The sequence below is a fragment of the Siphateles boraxobius genome, unplaced genomic scaffold, assembly GCF_051911475.1.
Source record: "Siphateles boraxobius isolate OS27281-9 unplaced genomic scaffold, OSU_SipBor_1 46, whole genome shotgun sequence".
NCBI lineage: Eukaryota > Metazoa > Chordata > Actinopteri > Cypriniformes > Leuciscidae > Siphateles > Siphateles boraxobius.
This window is the reverse complement of record NW_027509097.1, coordinates 10,571,011-10,590,207: the sequence shown is the minus strand read 5'-3', so window position 1 is coordinate 10,590,207 and position 19,197 is coordinate 10,571,011. Positions and strand designations below refer to the sequence as shown.

At 47.8% G+C, this 19,197-nt stretch overlaps 1 protein-coding gene across 1 annotated transcript in view; it reads left to right on the top strand.

The window, feature by feature from the left end:
- Positions 1–19,197, top strand: part of cacna1g (calcium channel, voltage-dependent, T type, alpha 1G subunit) — a 276,677-nt gene that overhangs the window by 111,847 nt on the left and 145,633 nt on the right. Inside the window, exon 4 of the mRNA XM_077200722.1 lies at positions 11,161–11,294. Within this exon, the coding sequence (XP_077056837.1) occupies positions 11,161–11,294 (134 nt within the window). The remainder of the gene's footprint in view (positions 1–11,160; positions 11,295–19,197) is intronic.

Genomic DNA, 19,197 nt, shown 5'->3' with positions numbered 1-19,197 from the left:
GAACATTTTTCAACTCTCAGCGACCAGTAAAAAACGACGGCGCTCAGTGCTTGAGCGTTAAATACATGCTCAGCGCCTCGTTACGCTCGTTGCGTTTAAAAAACGCGGCGCTCCCATTGAAAACAATTAGAATTTTACGCCAGGTGCGTGAAAAAACGCTTTGGTGGACACACGGCCGTAACGAGGCGCTGAGCGTGAATTTAACGCTCAATCCCAGAGCGCTCGGCGTTTTTTATTGGTCGCCGAGAGTTGAAAAATTTTCAACTTTGGGTAAAACGCAGCGCTCATCACTGTCACTTTTTACCCAGCCGTCCAATCACAGTAGAGGAGGGGCGGGACAAATACCACACCGACCAACTGTCACAACATTATTTCTGTACAACGACGTCAACCAAGCCGAGCTAAAAAATAAATTTTTAGTATGAAACAAATTATCTGCGAAATCAGTTATAAGTAAACTGTGCTGCGGATATTCTGTATCATAGCAACGAATCGTCTCAACTGAAAAAACGATACTCGGTTACTAACGTAAACTCGATTCTCTCTAGAGAGGGAACGAGTATTGCGTAAGTTTAGCTTACGCTACGGGAAAGATTCATCTTCTCGAGATATTGAAGCCAAAAAATTATCCTTATTTTGTATTCATTGTCAACGCAGTGCAGCAGCTAGCAGACCTAGAGCAGGCCATCTCGCGTGCTCATTGGCTGCCCTGCGGGCAACTGCTGCAGCCTACCAGTGAGCCCGGCGTGACGTCACACCAAATGAAGGGCGCCCGCGCCTTCATAGCGTCACAGCCCGCCGGAATGGGCGTGGCTTAGCGTATAAAAGTAGGGGCTGTAGGCTGACTTCTCTGGTTTTTCGTCGACTGAAGCAAAGTCGCTCATGGTGCGAGCACGGCCGGTTACGCAATACTCGTTCCCTCTCTAGAGAGAACCGAGGTTACGTTAGTAACCGAGTATCGTTCTCTTACGAGAGGTTCTCTCGTATTGCGTAAGTTTAGCTTACGCTACGGGAACACTTTGTCAACACCGTTCGCGCCAAGCATCCACCATGAGACCCCGAACTTTCAGGGGAACCCCATAAGTGGAAAAAATAAGGTGGCCAGCCACGCGGGCCATTACTTGTACATAAGCACACATAGGGAATACAGAGCAGCGCGCCGGTCTGTATAGGCACATGGCACATACCCTACTAGTGCAACTCCACCAGGAGAGCTGAGTCACGTGAGAGTGATCTGAGCAGGAAGATCTGACCTTTCTGCGTTCAGACCTTTTGACGCGTAAGCAGCTGCTATTGCGTACTCTATCAATCTGGACAGGCTCTGTTTCGAGGAGGCGAGACCCTTGGTGCGCCCACCAAACGAAACAAAAAGCTGTTCTGAACGCCTGAAGGAGGCGGAGCGCGTAATGTAAAATCTCAGCGCCCTGACAGGGCAGAGGAGATTCACCTCACCTTCGCTGTCAGATGCTGGCAGAGCTGACAGCGAAATAACTTGCGCTCTGAATGGAGTGCCCATCACTTTAGGAACATAGCCATGTCTATGTCTGAGGATGACTTTAGAGTCATTCGGCCCAAACTCAAGACACGACGCGCTGACAGACAGCGCATGCAGGTCCCCCACACGTTTTACTGACGACAGTGCAGTCAGAAAGATGGTTTTCAATGATAGATATTTCAACCCCACGGAGTCTAGTGGCTCAAATGGAAAGGCTTTCAGGGCCTCGAGGACCAATGAAAGATCCCACATAGGAACCGACGGGGGGCGCGGTGGGTTCATCCTTCTAGCTCCTCTAAGGAAGCGGATGACCAACTCATGTCTTCCCAGTGACTGGCCGTGCGTCGATTCTGCGAACGCTGCCACGGCCGCCACGTATACTTTGAGCGTGGATGGGGACCTCCCCTTATCCAACAGCTCTTGTAGGAAGGTGAGCAGATGCGCCACCCCGCATGTCCGTGGATCCAGACCTCTGTCGGTGCACCATCCGAAGATCACCGACCATTTAGACGCGTAGAGCCTTCTCGTGGAAGGAGCTCTAGACTGCGTGATCGTGTTCATCACTCCTTCTGGCAGGGCAAGATCGCGCCACGAGCCTGAGAGAGGAGATCTGCCCTCACCGGAATCGGCCACGGAGCTGTAAGTGACAGCCGTGCTAGTTCCGGGAACCAAATCTGATTCTCCCAACGCGGGGCTATGAGGAGCACCGAGTGGCGCGTTTCCCTGATTCTCTTGATCACCTGTGGTAACAGAGAGACTGGAGGGAAAGCATATAGCGTGAGGCTGGGCCAAACCTGGGCCAGCGCGTCCTCGTCCTTCGAGAAGAACGTCGGGCATTGATCGTTGTCTTTTGACGCAAATAGGTCGACTTCCGAATAGGTCTGCCGAATAGGCGCCACAGCTTCTGGACCGTTTGGGGGTGCAGGGACCGTTCCCCTGTGGGAACATTGTCCCTGGACAGTTTGTCTGGGCCGTCGTTCAAATGGCCAGGCACATTCGCCGCCCTCAGCGAACGCAGGTGCATCTGAGACCAAATAAGGAGGTGTTCCGTCAGATTGCAAAGATTTCTGGATCTGACACCGCCCTGACGGTTTACATAGGTTACCACAGATATGTTGTCCGAGCGGACAAGAACATGTTGGTCCTATATGAACGGGAGGAAGCGCTTCAGCGCGTTCTCGACCGCTATCATTTCCAGACAGTTTATGTGAAAACACTTCTCTTGGTCTGACCACTGGCCGAAGACCGGTCTGCCCTCGAACAGCGCGTCCCAACCCGAGTTGGACGCGTCTGTCGAAATGACTTTCCGATAAGAGATGGTTCCCATCATCACTCCCTGCTGGTACCAGTCGGCTACTAACCAGGGCTGCAGAGGTCTGAGTCACTCTGATTTTCTGGCCGCCAGAAACCCAGGCTCGGCGGGACGCGCGAGCATTCAACCAGCGTTGGAGCGGGTGCATGCGCAGTAGGCCCAGCTGAAGCACCGCTGCAGCTGATGCCATACAGCCCAACATCCTTTGAAATGTTTTCAAAGGGAGAAAGCTGCCCTTCTGGAAAGATGCGGCTAGGTGGCGAACACGGCGCGCGCGGTGTCGATAAACGAGCCGTCATGGTCACCGAGTCCAGTTCTATTCCTAAAAAGGAAATTGACTGGCTGGGCAGTAATGAGCTCTTGGTCCAGTTGACCGTGAGACCCAAGCTTTCCAGGTGACTGAGAAGCACTGTTCTGTGAGATAGCAGTTCTGTCTCTGACTGTGCCAATATCAGCCAATCGTCCAGATAGTTCATTATTCGCAGCCCCTGACTTCTCAGGGGGGCGAGCGCCGCGTCCATGCACTTCGTAAATGTACGGGGTACTAGGGACAGGCCGAACGGCAGGACGGTGTATTAATATACCTGACCGTCGAAGGCGAATCTCAAAAATTGCCTGTGAGGGGATATTATCTGAATCTGAAAATAGGCATCCTTTAGATCTATAGAAATAAACCAGTCCCTCGGGCGAACGTGCGCGAGGATTTTCCTGGTCGTAAGCATTTTGAATGGTCTTTTCGCAAGCACTGTGTTCAAATGTCTCAGATCTAGGATAGGTCTGAAGGCTCCGTCCTTCTTGGGTACGAGAAAATATCGGCTGTAAAAACCTGACTCGCTCAGAGAAGGCGGTACCTTTTCTATAGCCCCTTTGCACAGCAGCTTTGCTATTTCTGCGTGAAGTAGGTGTGCTACTTCCGCATTCACTATCGTCGGGGTCCGGGCTTGAAAGCGCGGGGGACGGCGAATGAATTGAAGTGTATAGCCCTGCTTTATTGTGCTCAGCACCCTTTCTGAAATCCCTGGCATAGTTTCCCATGCAGCTATGTGAGCCGCTAGGGGGCGAATGGCCTCCGGGTTCAGATCGCCGGCATTTTAGGGCTTGTGAAACTGAACTGGAGCCGAAAGCGCGGCGCGCGCGCTCTCGGTTCTGGGCAATGGCTGCTCGCTGAAAGCCGAAACCGGCTGATTTATGTGAGATGTCCCAATCATAAGAGATGGGGAACATTCTTTTTTGACTTTTTGATGCGCGAGCAGCGCTCCGGGAGGGAAAAGCTTCCTGTAAGCGTGAGCGCTGACACGAGACTTACAAGTGTATTTGACGCCCCGATCATAATGGTTGGGGATCGTCTTATTAATGCCCTGCGTTTTGTGATAACACTTAAACGCGCGGACGGAGCCCGGGGGGAGGTTTGTGTTAGCAAGCGTGAACGCTCTCTGGCGGGCACGAGACTTACATTCATAACCTGCTTTTTTGATCGTGTAACAGAGCGAACAGATAGTGAGCACAGACCTGTGGACACATTTCTTACATTCAACACTCGAGCAGCTTTTCTGCACTTTATGAGAGTGTGCTCTGTGAGTGCCAGAGATTCAAAGTGCTTGTGTGTAGGGGTGAACACTGGGGCGTGGGAACTTTCACTACACTTAAAACACCGACGGCGTGACCCGGACCAGACATTATACTCTTTTTGAAATTTCTCTGGGTCGCCGTGAAAACGGCGTTTGTGTGCAGGCGAGAGGGTGAAAAAACCGGCTCGTTGGCTGCTAAATGAACCACTGCAGTAGCCTGTTTGAAGGGGACTGACAGGGAAATAAACTTTGACGCGCAGCGGGACACGAGCGTCTTTTCTCTCTCTTTGTAAGGAGGGCTTCGCATGCTCAGACTTCAGCGTGATCTTCTGCCGAGGCCCTCTGGGGGGTGGCGGCCTGTGACGGCGGCCTGTGACGGCTGTCTGAGCGCGACTAGGGCGGCCGCCCTGACGTCGCTGCGAAGGCTGAGGCTGTGCTGGACGCTGGGCGCTGGCTCGCACAGGAGGCTTTTCTTTTCTTTGTCTCTCGCGAGAGCTGGCCTGTAGCGGAGCTCGAGCGTTGCGGCAGGAAGAGGTTCATGGCCTGCGTGGTCTTCTGTACCTCAGAAAAACGGTCAACGATCCCGTTCACCGCTGGGCCGAAGAGACCAGTGGGGGAGAGCGGCGCGTTCAGGAAGGTGGCTCGCTCAGTTTCCCTCATATCCGCGAGCGTCAACCAGAGGTAGAGGTACCTCTCTGTTACAGTCAACGCGGCAATGGCTCGTCCAATGGCTTGAGCTGCGGTTTTAGTGGCGCGGAGAGAGAGATCCGTCGCACTTCTCAGGTCTGTAACCGCAGCTGGATCCCGGCCCTTCACATCCCATTGACGGAGGAGGTCGGCTTGCAGGATCTGTAGCACAGCCATGGAGTGGAGAGCAGACGCGGCCTGGCCGGAGTCGGCATATGCGCGGCCGACCAAGGCGGAAGTGGCTCTGCAGGCTTTTGACGGGAGGGCTGACCGTGATGGCGGGCCAAGGTGCGCTGCGACCGCCTCTTCCACAGGGGGAATAGCCGTGTACCCTTTCTCGGCGGCGCCGTTCACTTGGGAGAGCGACGTGGAGGCCTGGGACTGAAGTCTCGAGGAGAATGGTGCGTTCCATGACTTCGTCAGCTCCGAGTGAAGTTCCGGCAGGAATGGAGCGGGCCTGCTTGCTGAAGCTGCACGGCGGCGACTTTGAAGGAAACAGCCGTCGAGGCTTTTCGGCGCGGGTTCCTTCGGCAGCGACCACTCGAGCCCGAGACGGTCAACAGCTTGCGTCAGCAGGCGCGTCAGTTCCGCATCAGCTCCAGCGGGGGTACGAGTGGATTCCTGGATCGACTAGGAGGCGGAGTGAAGCGACCATTCCTCGCTGTCTGTTGCCAGGATGGAGCAGCAGTCTCTCGTGGCGTGTCCCTCGGCCTCATCCTCAGATGCGACGGCAGTGAGGCTCGTGAGCGGCAGCTGCGCGTCGGTGAGGGGGGGCCGGGAAGGCGAAAGCGAGGCTCGAGGGAGGTTCTCCGGCGAGCGCCTCGCTGTGGCCACAGGTTCCGGCTGTCTCAGGGAACGGCGCTTCTTCCTGCGCGGTCATACAGAGGGCGGAGTGACTGCTGCGGTGTTGAAGGCTTCGAGTCGAGCCCGCAGGGTCGACAGCGGAAGCGCTTCACAGAGCTTGCTGCCCCCGGACACGAGCTCTGCATTTTCCAGGCCAAGCAGAGAGCGCAGATCAAGTGGCGGTCTCCGGCGCTGAGCGGGGCTCTACACGAGCCGCAGGAAGCGCGAGGCATCTTTAAAAAGACACTCGCTGCCCTTTTAGAATAGGTAGCAAGGTAAAGGATACGTCGCCGGATAGCGTAGCTCGCACGGATGGCTGAAGGTGGTGAAGACGGCCGGCTTCCTCAGCGCTTTCCTAAGCTGGCTGTTCAACGGCGGCGGTGGCTTCTCTCAGATCCAGCGATGCGAAGAGCTCGCTGAAGAGACGAAAAATCAGAGAAGTCAGCCTACAGCCCCTACTTTTATACGCTAAGCCACGCCCATTCCGGCGGGCTGTGATGCTATGAAGGCACGGGCGCCCTTCATTGGGCGTGACGTCACGCCGGGCTCAGTGGTAGGCTGCAGCAGTTGCCCGCAGGGCAGCCAATGAGCACGCGAGATGGCCTGCTCTAGGTCTGCTAGCTGCTGCACTGCGTTGACACTGAATACAAAATTAAGGATAATTTTTTGGCTTCAATATCTCGAGAAGATGAATCTTTCCCCGTAGCGTAAGCTAAACTTACGCAATACTCGTTCCCTCTCGTAAGAGAAATCAGTGCTGCCAAAACGCTCTCAAGCGACCACAGCTAGGCGTTTTCAGCAGAGCGTCTAGTGTTTTCAGCTGGCTAAAAACGCTTTGGTGGACACACGGCCTAAATAAGAAACTAAAACTGCCAGTAGGTGACGGTAAACGTTTAAATGAGTAAGTCATTGATGCTGAATTTGGAACCGCATACTCTAACTACTTTTACCATATCTTTCTATATCAGAAACTGGAGTAGTATGCAGTCCAGTAGGTGACGGTAAACGTCTAAATGAGTAAGTCATTGATGCTGAATTTGGAACCGCATACTCTAACTATTTTTACCATATCTTTCTATATCAGAAATAGGAGTAGTATGCAGTCCCGAAAATGTGGGATTTAGAGGAACTTTTCTTGCTAACTTTCTTGCTAAACATCATCTTTTACTCTCTTACATGCCTGGGTGAGATTTCTTTCTTTCCATGGATAATGCCAAGTTTTCATTTGAATTTAATGGGCATTTAATATTTAATAGAATTTAATACATTTCTTTGTTTGATTTTTATTTTGTAAAGTTGTATTTTTCTGAATGATAGCGTAGCCCAGCTAAACCCCAGGGCGTCTGGATCATTCCTCTCCCTGCTTCTCATAGGAAATAAATGGCCTGGGCCGTTTTCTCTTTGAGATCTGAGATCTTATAACGATTATCTTCGCCAACTGCTCTATCAAATCTCTCTTTCTCTTGCCATATGGAAATTAGAGTGCTTTGCCAGAAATAAGATTGCAAACCTGGTCATCAGGAAATTTACAAAGACATACAATCAGCTCCCATCACTGTCAGGGAGACACGCCTGGGCTCCATAGCTGACGTGACTCAGGTTAGCTCTCGGCATGAGCTCGAAAAGAACGCCTTTGGTGGAATAATGGAATTCAGGGAAATACAATAAAGCTGGGGAGCATGCCTGCCATCTCTCTCTTTCTCTCTGTGCCCCTTCTATTCTGCCCACACAACACATTATCATTTATTTCTTCAGCGCTTTCCTCTTTTTCTCTGCAGTTTTGGTAGTTTTTATTTCTGGTCATAATGTAGTCACCTACATCTAACTCTAAACACAGATGACTTTCTTTCTCCTGTATGTATATATATATATATATATGTCTAATGTAAATGTAAATGTGTAACACAACAGAAGATATTTTGAAAAATATATGTCATTGAAAAACGTCAAATATGACTTCTTACAATGATAGTCAATTTAGTCCAGTGTTGTTTTAATCCCCATTGGCTTTCATTGCGTTGACAAAAACATTCTTCAAAACATCTATTTTAATATTTCACACAAAAAAGGAAAGTCATACAGTTTGGAACAACATGAGTGTGAGTAAATGATGCCAGCATTTTCATTTGTGGGTGAACTAATCTTTTTGTACCTAATTGCAGCATTAGGATGCTCGTGTGTTGTTATGCAAGCTTTAGTTGAGTAGAGAGTGTAGGTAAGTTTCTGGGGCAGAAAATGAGTAGTATCATGTTTAAGAGGAGAGTCATGCATAAAGTACTGTGATGTTAGCAGAGCTCTGTGTGTTTAACAGTACAGATTTAATTGCCATAACCTTATTTATATCTCTCCTGTTCTTTCATTTTACTACTCCCTGTCAGCATGTTTGTGGATTATGATATTCTAATTCATGGTTTGAACTACATATCTTGTGTACAGTACAGTATGATCTGTTCTGGCTTAATTTTTAGCTCACTGGTACAGTGAGCATATGTTGTTCTTTTTATCAGTTGTGATAAAAAGGGAATAATTCTGGAATTCCATTTGCATTGGATTCAAATAATGCCACTGGTGGTTTATTGCTTACAAGAGACATGATACAATGAGTGCAAAAACTGTAGTTTTTGTATGTAAAGTCAAATGTACCTTATGGACCTCATTCATATTTTGCTCATGTTCAAGTTGGTCACGCGAACTGCCACTCTAACTGATAGAAAGCTGTCTGCTTTGAATGTGACTTGTGTGGGAGCAGTGCTTCAGACATAGCTACGCTATTGACAATGAACCATTTTTTTCCCACAATACTGCTGGAATATCGCTAATGTGACCAAACTCTAATATGTTTGATGGAAGAAAGAAAATAACACAGAATGAAACTCATGAATGACACGAGAGTAAGTAAATTATGATAGAATTTTTATTTTAGTGTGAACTATATCTTTAAATGTTTAGTGAAAGCAGCATACATCACCAACAGATATCAGAGACTACATATGCATTATTGTGTTGATTTATGGTAGCGTGATGATTGGTGTTTTCCTGCTGCATTGTACACGTCTCTTCACTTTCCTTCTAGACTACATGATGTCATCGGCATAGCAACTGCACTCTGCACACATGAATTAGATGAATTAGTAAGAAGAATACAGAAGATATTTTTGTTTACCCTCATTGAATATGTGTTGCAGCTTCCTCCTCTCTTTGTGTGTGTGTTGTGGGGGTGGACGGATAGTCTGAAGAAGTTCTGGATTTAACGATTTGGTTTTTTTTCCTCCCAAGGAAAGGCCATCAGTTGCACTAGAATAACCTTCTCACAGCACAGACAATACACCACTCAGCTATTTGTGCAACAAAGAGGATACCATGAGAAGATTTATTCAGTGGCAAAAGATCACCACACAAGCACAAACACCCTCGCTTCCACACGCGTGGATGAGACTGACTCTTTCTGCGAGCTATTTTTGAATGCTTCCCCAGAAATATGAAAGAGAAGGATGACATGTATTAAATAGAAATGGGTGGATAAGATGTGGTGAGAAAAAGGAGGGGAGGAGGAATATGGGAAGAGGCTCTCTGAAACAAAGGAGATGAGACAGGGAAGTATAAAGAGGAAGATATTCATATAGTGTGTAGGGTGTGTGTGTGTGTGTGTGTGTGTGTGTGTGTGTGTGTGTGTGTGTGTGTGTGTGTGTGTGTGTGTGTGTGTGTGTGTGTGTGTGTGTGTGTGTGTGTGTGTGTGTCAGGATGAAAAAGCACTGTAGAGAATATTTAACCCCTAAGCTCTGCTTTCTGGCTGTGTGGAAAGACTCTGGGAGTGTTTTGTCGAGGGGTTCCCCTAGTCTGCATTGTTTATCTTTGAAGGGAGCTGTTGAAAGTAGAAGGGCCCACAGAGATTTGTAGAGCTGTGCAAGCCGAGAGCTCTACATGGACTGTGAACAAAACACATATATCATTTGACAGTCACTGTTGTTTCATACTTACACAATACTTATGAGATGGATCCATCCATCCAGTTTATATATGCCTATGGCCAAATTACAGCTGTGCTGATATAGAGCGATATCACACGGCTAGTTAAAAAAAGATTTTCTTACGCTGCCAGAAATAGTAATAGTATAGCCTGACTGGGAAAATGGAAAACATCCTTATGTTGAGTAGAGTTAATGTACAGGATATTTTTGTTATTAGGAGTGAAACTATTATTATTTCGTGTTTATGTGTTCACCATATGTTCGCATTAAGGCAGATAATTAGAGAACATTAGGGCATAGTCTTAGGAGATCAATCTTTGTCTGAATAGACAGTCTCCTCCCTCAAACCATTAATGTAAAATTAAGTCTCACAGATTCTACCCTCATCCTCATCCTGACAGTATTGTTTATGGATGTGTCATATGTTACCATTAACTTTGAATTGGCAATAACTGTACTCTATAACCCAAATGTCCACTATGCACAATACAAGCAGATCAGGGATGAGGTAATAGATTAGTCCTTGGCTCTGAATAATATCTTGTGCGACAATAATGCTCTCCACTGCGGCTTAATTGACATTCCCTGCATTGTCAGAGTGCAAGAGCTTTGGCTGGAGGGAATCCCTCACTTTGACTAATGTCCTCTCTAGCTGAGAATGCCCAGGTGTCTTTCAGTGACAGTCAACCTTGATGAAACAAGGGTCTCTGTCTGAGTTTGCATGGCCGCTGATGTCTCAACGACCCTGCCTTTATGGTCTTTACTCAAGAACTGACTCTGACTGAGCTTTTTGCATCTAAATGTTTAATAAGGCATTTACTTCATAATGTCCAGAAATGTCTCATTTGCACTCTTAATGCTGTATTTTGTATTCATACTACAAGCTCCTTATTGCAGATCAGTGTCTCTGTATATATACATACAAAGTTTTATTTTATTTTTTATGTAAAACACATTTCGAGTAACGTAAGTGGAGGACTAGTACAGGATTTGTGGGTAAAGACTTGGGTGAATTGGCTGTTTGTGCCAACTCACACTACTGTGTAAGGATGAGTCAAGGCTTATAGCCCCTCAGCTCATGGACACGCACACACACCATTCTGTGACATCAAAGTGGAAATTTAATATTAATCTGCATATGCCTTTGGAGAGTTTATTTCTTTATTTATAAGTTGTCCTTAATATAGTCTCCCGATGAAGAAAATAACATTTTTGCGAGCTCTGAATTGGCCAGTGCAGCATTTTAAGCTTTTTCTAACCCTTCGGATATTTCTGTCTTCCCTCCAGGACTTTGATGATTTCATATTTGCTTTTTTTGCCGTGGAGATGGTAATCAAGATGGTTGCACTGGGCATCTTTGGGAAAAAGTCTTACCTTGGAGACACCTGGAATCGGCTTGATTTCTTCATTGTGTTGGCTGGGTGAGTCCTTCTACAATGACATTACTCAAACTTTTCTTTGAGTAAAAATATACTGTATCTGTCTGTCTGTCTGTCGCTAGATAGACACGGTTACTATAAAACTGTTGTCTTGTAGAAATTAATGAGCTACGTGACAATTCTTTAAAACAAATTCCCTTTTATGTTCACCAGAAGAAATAAAATATAAAGTAAATAATGACTGAATTGGGATACAGCTTGTTCCTATTATCACCTTATTCTTCTGAATGAGTCACGTCACACATGGTTAGCTGACGATACCTCATTCCTTAGTGTGTCTTTGTGAATGTCACCATAATCACTTTGATCAGTGATCACTTTCTACTTTTATGTGTATGTGTGAATCTCTACTCTTGGCAGCATGGGCTTTATTGCCAGCTTTACTACCTATGTCATAACCTCATGTGTCTTGTTGGTAATCTCACAGGATTCTTTGTTGAGCTGGAAATCAGCCCAGCATACAGAGCATATGGAACCACATTCAGGAGACATCATCCACAGTGTGTCCACAAGATAATCATACAAGAGTGACAGACTGCTGGCTTGTTCCACTTTTGGCTTAAACTTATTTCTCTCTGTGTGTTTGATATGTCTCCAGATGAAATACTTACCATCAAATCCCTTGGTAATTCGCGACAGTCTACATCATCTTACGGTCCTCAGCAGTTTGATCGTTTGTGGTACCTTCTGAAGAATCTGGCAAATGTTTGGTTATTGGCTTTACGAAAAAGTACTGAGTACTATGGTACAGTAATGGTATCATGTGGTTTACCATGGTTTTTGATATGTACCATGATTCTGAAATGGTATTCACATTATACTCCAAGATACTTCCACTACTGTGGTATATGTCCAAAAATACAATGGTAGTACCATAATCACATGTCCAAAAACAGCAGTACTTGAACATTTTTGGTACTAGTGTAGTAGCTTACCTTGTCCAAAACTCATAGCAGCACCACAATACTTGTTTGTAATGTCTCTGCTTAATTTATTTTTTGGGCTTTGGCACAAATTGGCAACCAAAGTAACATAAAAAGAGTAATTAATTATAAGCCAGAGAACACGGTTTATATGGAGGCATGGTTTATATGAATGATTTGTTTCAGTTTAAAGGTTAACATTTAGTGATTTTTTTCTTTTCTTTTGGAGAACATTCGGACTCAATAAATCACAAGTCTAAAACTCATTTTAGCCTGCTTACTAAGTGAATAAATTGGTGCTGGTGGTTCAACTGGATGGTTTGGTTCGCAAACTGCCCTGACCGCCCCCAGCCGCCCCGCCCCCGCCCCCGCCCCCCTTCACTGAGACATTGTTTTGCTGAATCGTCTGTTCTTTTCTATCTGAGGTGAGCCAGAGAACTTCTAGAAGTATCGAGGCGAACCTTCTCACTTCTCAATCTTTCAAAGCAAACCCTTCGAGAATGCAGACCCTCGATACACCCCACCAAGACGAGGTATCAGTTTCAGATAACTGCAGTGGTTTGGCAACTTCTGCTGAATCACTTTTAAATTAGTCTGCCCTTTTCCCATCCAGTCTTCACACACTGAGTTAAATGCACAAAACTTCCCAAATCCACAGGGCTTCTACAGGGATTGTGACAGTGTCTTCAGTGATGGTGTCAATGTTTTTTAAATGCTCTATGAGACAGAAAAACTTTTTATTTTTAACAAGAGACTTTGATTTTTAACAAGAGACTGGGTATAAAGATATTTTTAGAATTTATTCTAGCGTACTTTGCCATAACCTTGATGGAAGTGAGTTTTATGACTTTTTCCATAATGCTATACCAAATATTGCATTCTTTGACAAGGAACCAATATGTTATTATTTCAGGCATTATTCTCTCATGCATTTTCTCTCTACTACAGGGCTGCACAAAACTTTGGCCTAGACAGGAAAGAACACAAGACAAATTTGGTCTTTTCATTTTTGCTTAAATATTTATATTTTACTGGAAAACCTTATGATTTATGTTTAGTATTCATAGACCAGGCCCAATAGTCTTAATCTTCTCTCTTCTCCTTCCTCTTCCTCATTCTATTTATTATACAGCCTCTTCCACATCCTCTTCCACATCCTCACCCCTTCCCTTCCCTTCCCTTCCTTTCCTTTCCCTAAATCTTTTTCACATCTTTCTTTTTTTTAATCTTCCACTTCAACATTCACAACTACTTAATTTTGTATTCCTCTTTCATTTTTACATGCACTTCTGTTTCTACATCTACACCCTCTTCTCCTCATTTTCCTCTTCCTCATCCTCTTCCACATTGCCCCTCCCTTTCTCTCACTTAGATTGGCTCTTTGCCAAAGAAAGGTAGTAAAGGTTCTGATAGTCTGCCTGGAAGCATTGCAGGTCTCTGTCTTCGGACTCTTGACAGGTCTCTGAGAAAGATTCCTCCACTCGCTGCTTATTTTCAGTTAAACCCAGCAAGCCGACCTGAGAGCCATACCTTAGTGTGTTATTTGAATAATCTTTTTGCCTGTCCCATAATGGCCTTTTCATATGAACTTCTTGATGAGAAAATTATGATAATTTACTTTCCTTCTGGGTAGTTTGACCTGGCATGTATTCTGTTTCATGTAGACAGCTGTCAGTTTCTAGTCAAGTCAATAGTTCTAAGGCTAGCACAACCTGTCAACTTAATTGTCATCATTCATGTCAAGAAAGCTGACAGTTACTGTCTTCTATGTGACTGCCACCAGAACATCCTCAGTCGGACTTCTTTAGAAGCTTTCACAGGCCCATCGCTCAAAACCTTCAACAATAGCTGATGAAGTTTATTTTTTTTCTTTTCTAACAACTGAGAAAAGAGTTTAAAGGCAAGTTTTGTCATGACCACGGGATGAACGACAGGAAGCAGATGCAAGTTACAAATTTAATGAAGTTATATAGAATAGGACACACAGTACAGCCGATGGTGAAGTGACGCAGGGGCTTCGGTGGCCAGGACTCGTGAAGACGTGCAGTGAAGACGTGACGACAACGAAAACCCCAATCCACTTGAACACGAAGACGAAACAGGAACACCAGGCTGAACAGGAACACAGGAACACAGGAACACCAACACCGAGGACCAGAGACAACGTACTGACAAGGATGCAGAAACAGAGGTAAGAATATATATGGTTGAGAGATAACGTGCAGCTGGTGAGATGATGATGATCAGCTGGAGCGGATCCGGAGTGCCAATCATTCACGCCCACACGCACGTGCACTCATACAACAACATAAACACGAGACAAGAAGAGACCAGAGAATACGTATACCGTGACAGTACCCCTCCCTCTAAGAACGCCTCCTGGCGTTCCCAGACCCCCTTACCTGTCGATTGTGATCATCAATAAGGGAGTGATCCAGGATGTCTCGAGCAGGAACCCAACTTCTCTCCTCCGGACCGTAACCTTCCCAGTCCACCAAGTACTGGAATCCGCGTCCCCTCCGCCTAGAGTCCAGAATCCGATTAACCGAATATGTGGTCTCCCCATCTACGAGCCGCGGTGGAGGAGGAACCGGGACCGGCGGATTAATGTGTGAATGAAACACGGGTTTAATCTTGGATACATGGAACACGGAATGAACCCTCCTATACGCGGGAGGTAATTTGAGGCGGACTGCCACCGGACTAAGGATCTTGGTGACAGCGAACGGGCCGATAAATTTGGGTGCAAGTTTATTAGAAACGGTGCGGAGAGGAATGTTCTTAGTTGAAAGCCACACTTTTTGACCAACGACGTATACGGGAGGCCTTGACCTGTGGCGATCGGCCTTGGCCTTGGTGCGGGCCCCCACTTGGAGTAGAGTCTCCCGGGCTCTAGTCCAAGTGCGGTGACACCTCTGGACAAAGGCGTGAGCGGAGGGGACCGCAACCTCGGATTCCAGACTGGGAAAAATAGGTGGCTGGTAACCTACACTACACTCAAACGGAGATAGGCCCGTAGCCGACACTGGTAACGTATTGTGCGCGTACTCTACCATAGACAGTTGTTGGCTCCAAGAGGAAGGATTCTTGGAGACCAAACATCGCAACACTCTCTCCAAATCCTGGTTGGCTCTCTCGGTTTGACCATTGCTCTGGGGATGAAATCCAGAGGACAAACTCACAGTCGCCCCCAGTAATCTGCAAAACTCTTGCCAAAATTTGGACACGAACTGGGGTCCCCTGTCGGAAACTACGTCTGTCGGGAGGCCATGTAACCGAAAGACGTGATCTACGACTGCCACCGCTGTCTCCTTAGCTGAAGGTAATTTGGGTAAGGGAACAAAATGGGCTGCCTTCGAGAACCGGTCCACCACAGTCAAAACTACTGTGTTACCCTGGGAGGGTGGGAGGGCGGTAATGAAATCTAGAGCGATATGGGACCAGGGTCTCGAAGGAACCGACAACGGCTGTAGTAACCCGTCTGGAGGTCGATTGGAAGTCTTACCAGTGGCACAAACCGAGCAAGCCAAAACAAAATCGTGAATGTCGCGAGCCATAAGTGGCCACCAGAATCGTTGCTTGACTAAAAATCTAGTCCGATTTACCCCTGGATGGCAAGCCACATTGGAACCATGACCCCACTGAATAACGTCTGACCGTACTCCCTCCGGCACGAATAATCGATTCGGTGGGCAACCGGGCGGAGGCGTTACCCCTTCCAAGGCCTTAACGACCCTCGATTCGACCTCCCATGTGAGTGTTGAAACGAATAGCGTTTCGGGTAAAATACACTCGGGAGTAGACGGGCGCTCGGAAAAATCAAATACACGAGACAGGGCGTCGGGTTTGATGTTCTTGGAACCCGGACGATAAGACAGGGAAAATTCAAAACGACCGAAAAATAGAGCCCACCGAGCCTGCCTGGAGTTCAATCTTTTAGCGGTTTTAATGTACTCGAGATTCTTATGATCGGTCCAGACGATAAAAGGTACCCCCGACCCTTCTAACCAGTGGCGCCATTCCTCCAATGCTAATTTAACTGCCAACAACTCTCTGTTACCAATGTCGTAATTGCGTTCGGTGGGTGACAATCGATGAGAAAAAAACGCGCAAGGATGCATCTTGTCGTCTGCAAGAGAGCGTTGGGACAACACTGCACCTACTCCCACCTCCGACGCGTCGACCTCCACCACGAACTGACGTGAAGAATCAGGAGCAACAAGGATGGGGGCTGAAACAAAGCGGCCTTTCAGTTTGACGAACACAGCTTCAGCTGCGTCCGACCACCTGAACGTCGTTCGGGGGGAGGTCAAGGCAGTCAGAGGTGCGACTAGTTGGCTGAAATTGCGAATAAAACGCCGGTAGAAGTTGGCGAACCCCAGAAACCTCTGCAGGGCCTTGCGGGAATCTGGACTTGGCCACTCCACCACAGCCTTAATCTTCTCAGGGTCCATCCGCACTCCTTCAGGCGACATGATGTAACCTAAGAAAGGGACAGACTGTGCATGAAAATCTCATTTCTCCGCCTTGACAAAAAGCCCATTCTCTAGCAACCTCAGAAGCACTCGTCGTACGTGTTGCACATGCTCCTGGAGAGAAGAAGAAAAAATCAATATGTCATCCAGGTAGACATATATGAATTGATCGATCATATCTCGCAACACGTCGTTGACCAATGCCTGGAAAACAGCAGGAGAGTTGGACAGCCCGAAAGGCATGACCAAGTATTCAAAGTGCCCCCTGGGGGTGTTAAATGCTGTTTTCCACTCATCCCCCTCCCTAATGCGAACCAAATGATAAGCGTTACGCAAATCCAATTTTGTGAAGACGGACGCTCCCTGCAACCTCTCGAAAGCTGAAGACATCAACGGCAAAGGATAAGTATTCTTTACCGTGATGTTATTCAACCCTCGGTAATCAATACAAGGTCGCAGAGACCCGTCCTTCTTCCCCACAAAAAAGAACCCCGCCCCCGCTGGAGAAGAGGAAGGGCGAATGAACTTGGTTGCTAGAGAATCAGAAATATATTTCTCCATAGCCTCTCTCTCAGGAACAGAGAGTGAATACAACTTGCCCTTGGGCGGAGACTTACCTGGCAGTAAATCTATAGCACAGTCATAGGGACGATGCGGAGGTAGAGAAGCAGCACGAGACTTACTGAACACCTCCTTCAGGTCATGGTACTCCGCGGGCACGTTAGACAAATCCCCTGCTTCCTCCTGAAACACAGAAACAGGCACAGACGAACAAGCAGACACAAGACAAGACTTATGACACCCCTTGCTCCACTCCAGCACAGATCGGTGATGCCAGTCCACTCGGGGGTTGTGTTGGATAAGCCACGGGTGTCCAAGTACGATGGGTGCCAGGGGTGAGTCCAGAATATAGAACGAGATAGTTTCAGAATGATTTCCAGAGGTAATGAGGGTGATGTCTTCAGTGGCAAGGGAAATAGTGGGTAGCTCTTGTCCATTGAGTGCGTGAACTGAAATCTTGTGAGTGAGTGGTTTGAGGGGAATCTGAAAATCTTGAGCAAATTTGTGGTCCATAAAATTACCTTCTGCGCCCGAATCCAATAGTGCCTGACAATCGTGCTGGTGGACTGACCACCTAAGCCTTACCGGAAGGAGCGTGGAGGTTGATGTAACAGCTGATGAGGTCTTCCTGGCGGAGATCCCACCCGATAGTAGCCTCAAATTTACTACCGGGCTGGGCCTTTTACTGGACAGTTGTAAGCAAAGTGGCCCGATCCTCCACAATAAAGACAAAGGCCCTGGGACCTCCGCCTCTCCTTCTCCTCCCGGGAAAGCCGAGCTCGACCCACCTGCATGGGCTCCGGATCGTTGCTGGGACTGACCACGTCCCTGCCACTGGACCGAAACCCGTCGACGTCTCCGAAGGTACGGGTGGATCTAGAAGGATCTAGCTCAACTCGAGCCAACCGAGCGTCCACCCGCAGCGCCAAGTCAATGAGCCCGTTCAAGGTGGTGGGCAGGTCCAGGGCGTAGATCTCCCTCTGGACGTGGTCAGCCAACCCATGCAGGAACATGTCCCACTGCGCCTCCTCGTTCCATCCGCACTCCGCCGCCAGGGTTCGAAACTCAATTGAATAGTCCGAAACTGATCTTCCCTCCTGTCGCAACTCTGCCAGGGTCCTAGCGGCCTCACGCCCAGAGACCGCCCGATCAAACACCCTTCTCATCTCGGCGGCGAGGGTCTGGAACGAGGCGCAGCATGGGTCTTGATTCTCCCACACCGCCGTTCCCCATAGCGCCGCCCTCCCAGTCAACAAAGTCAAAATAAACGCTACCTTAGCCTGTTCGGTGTTAAAGGTGCGGGGCTGTAGTGCAAAGTGCATCGAGCACCGAGTGATGAACGCTCTGCAGTAGGAGGGTTCTCCTCCATAAGCTTCTGGAACTGGAAGGCGTGGCTCCGGCTGGGAGGCGCTCTCAGGTGGTGTGGGGGGAACAGCTGGTGTGGGCGGCGCAGTGGGAACTCGTAGGCGTTGGATCTGCTGGGTGAGCTCGGACACCTGCGTCACTAGGGCTTGTACTGCGCGTCCCGTGCCGCCGATCTCTCTCTCTTGGGCATCCATTCTGCGAATGCTATGGTGAATGAAATCATCCAGAGATGATGAAGACGCTCTTGCTGCTTCCATCTGTTGGTCAGTACGTTCTGTCATGACCGCGGGATGAACGACAGGAAGCAGATGCAAGTTACAAATTTAATGAAGTTATATAGAATAGGACACACAGTACAGCCGATGGTGAAGTGACGCAGGGGCTTCGGTGGCCAGGACTCGTGAAGACGTGCAGTGAAGACGTGACGACAACGAAAACCCCAATCCACTTGAACACGAAGACGAAACAGGAACACCAGGCTGAACAGGAACACAGGAACACAGGAACACCAACACCGAGGACCAGAGACAACGTACTGACAAGGATGCAGAAACAGAGGTA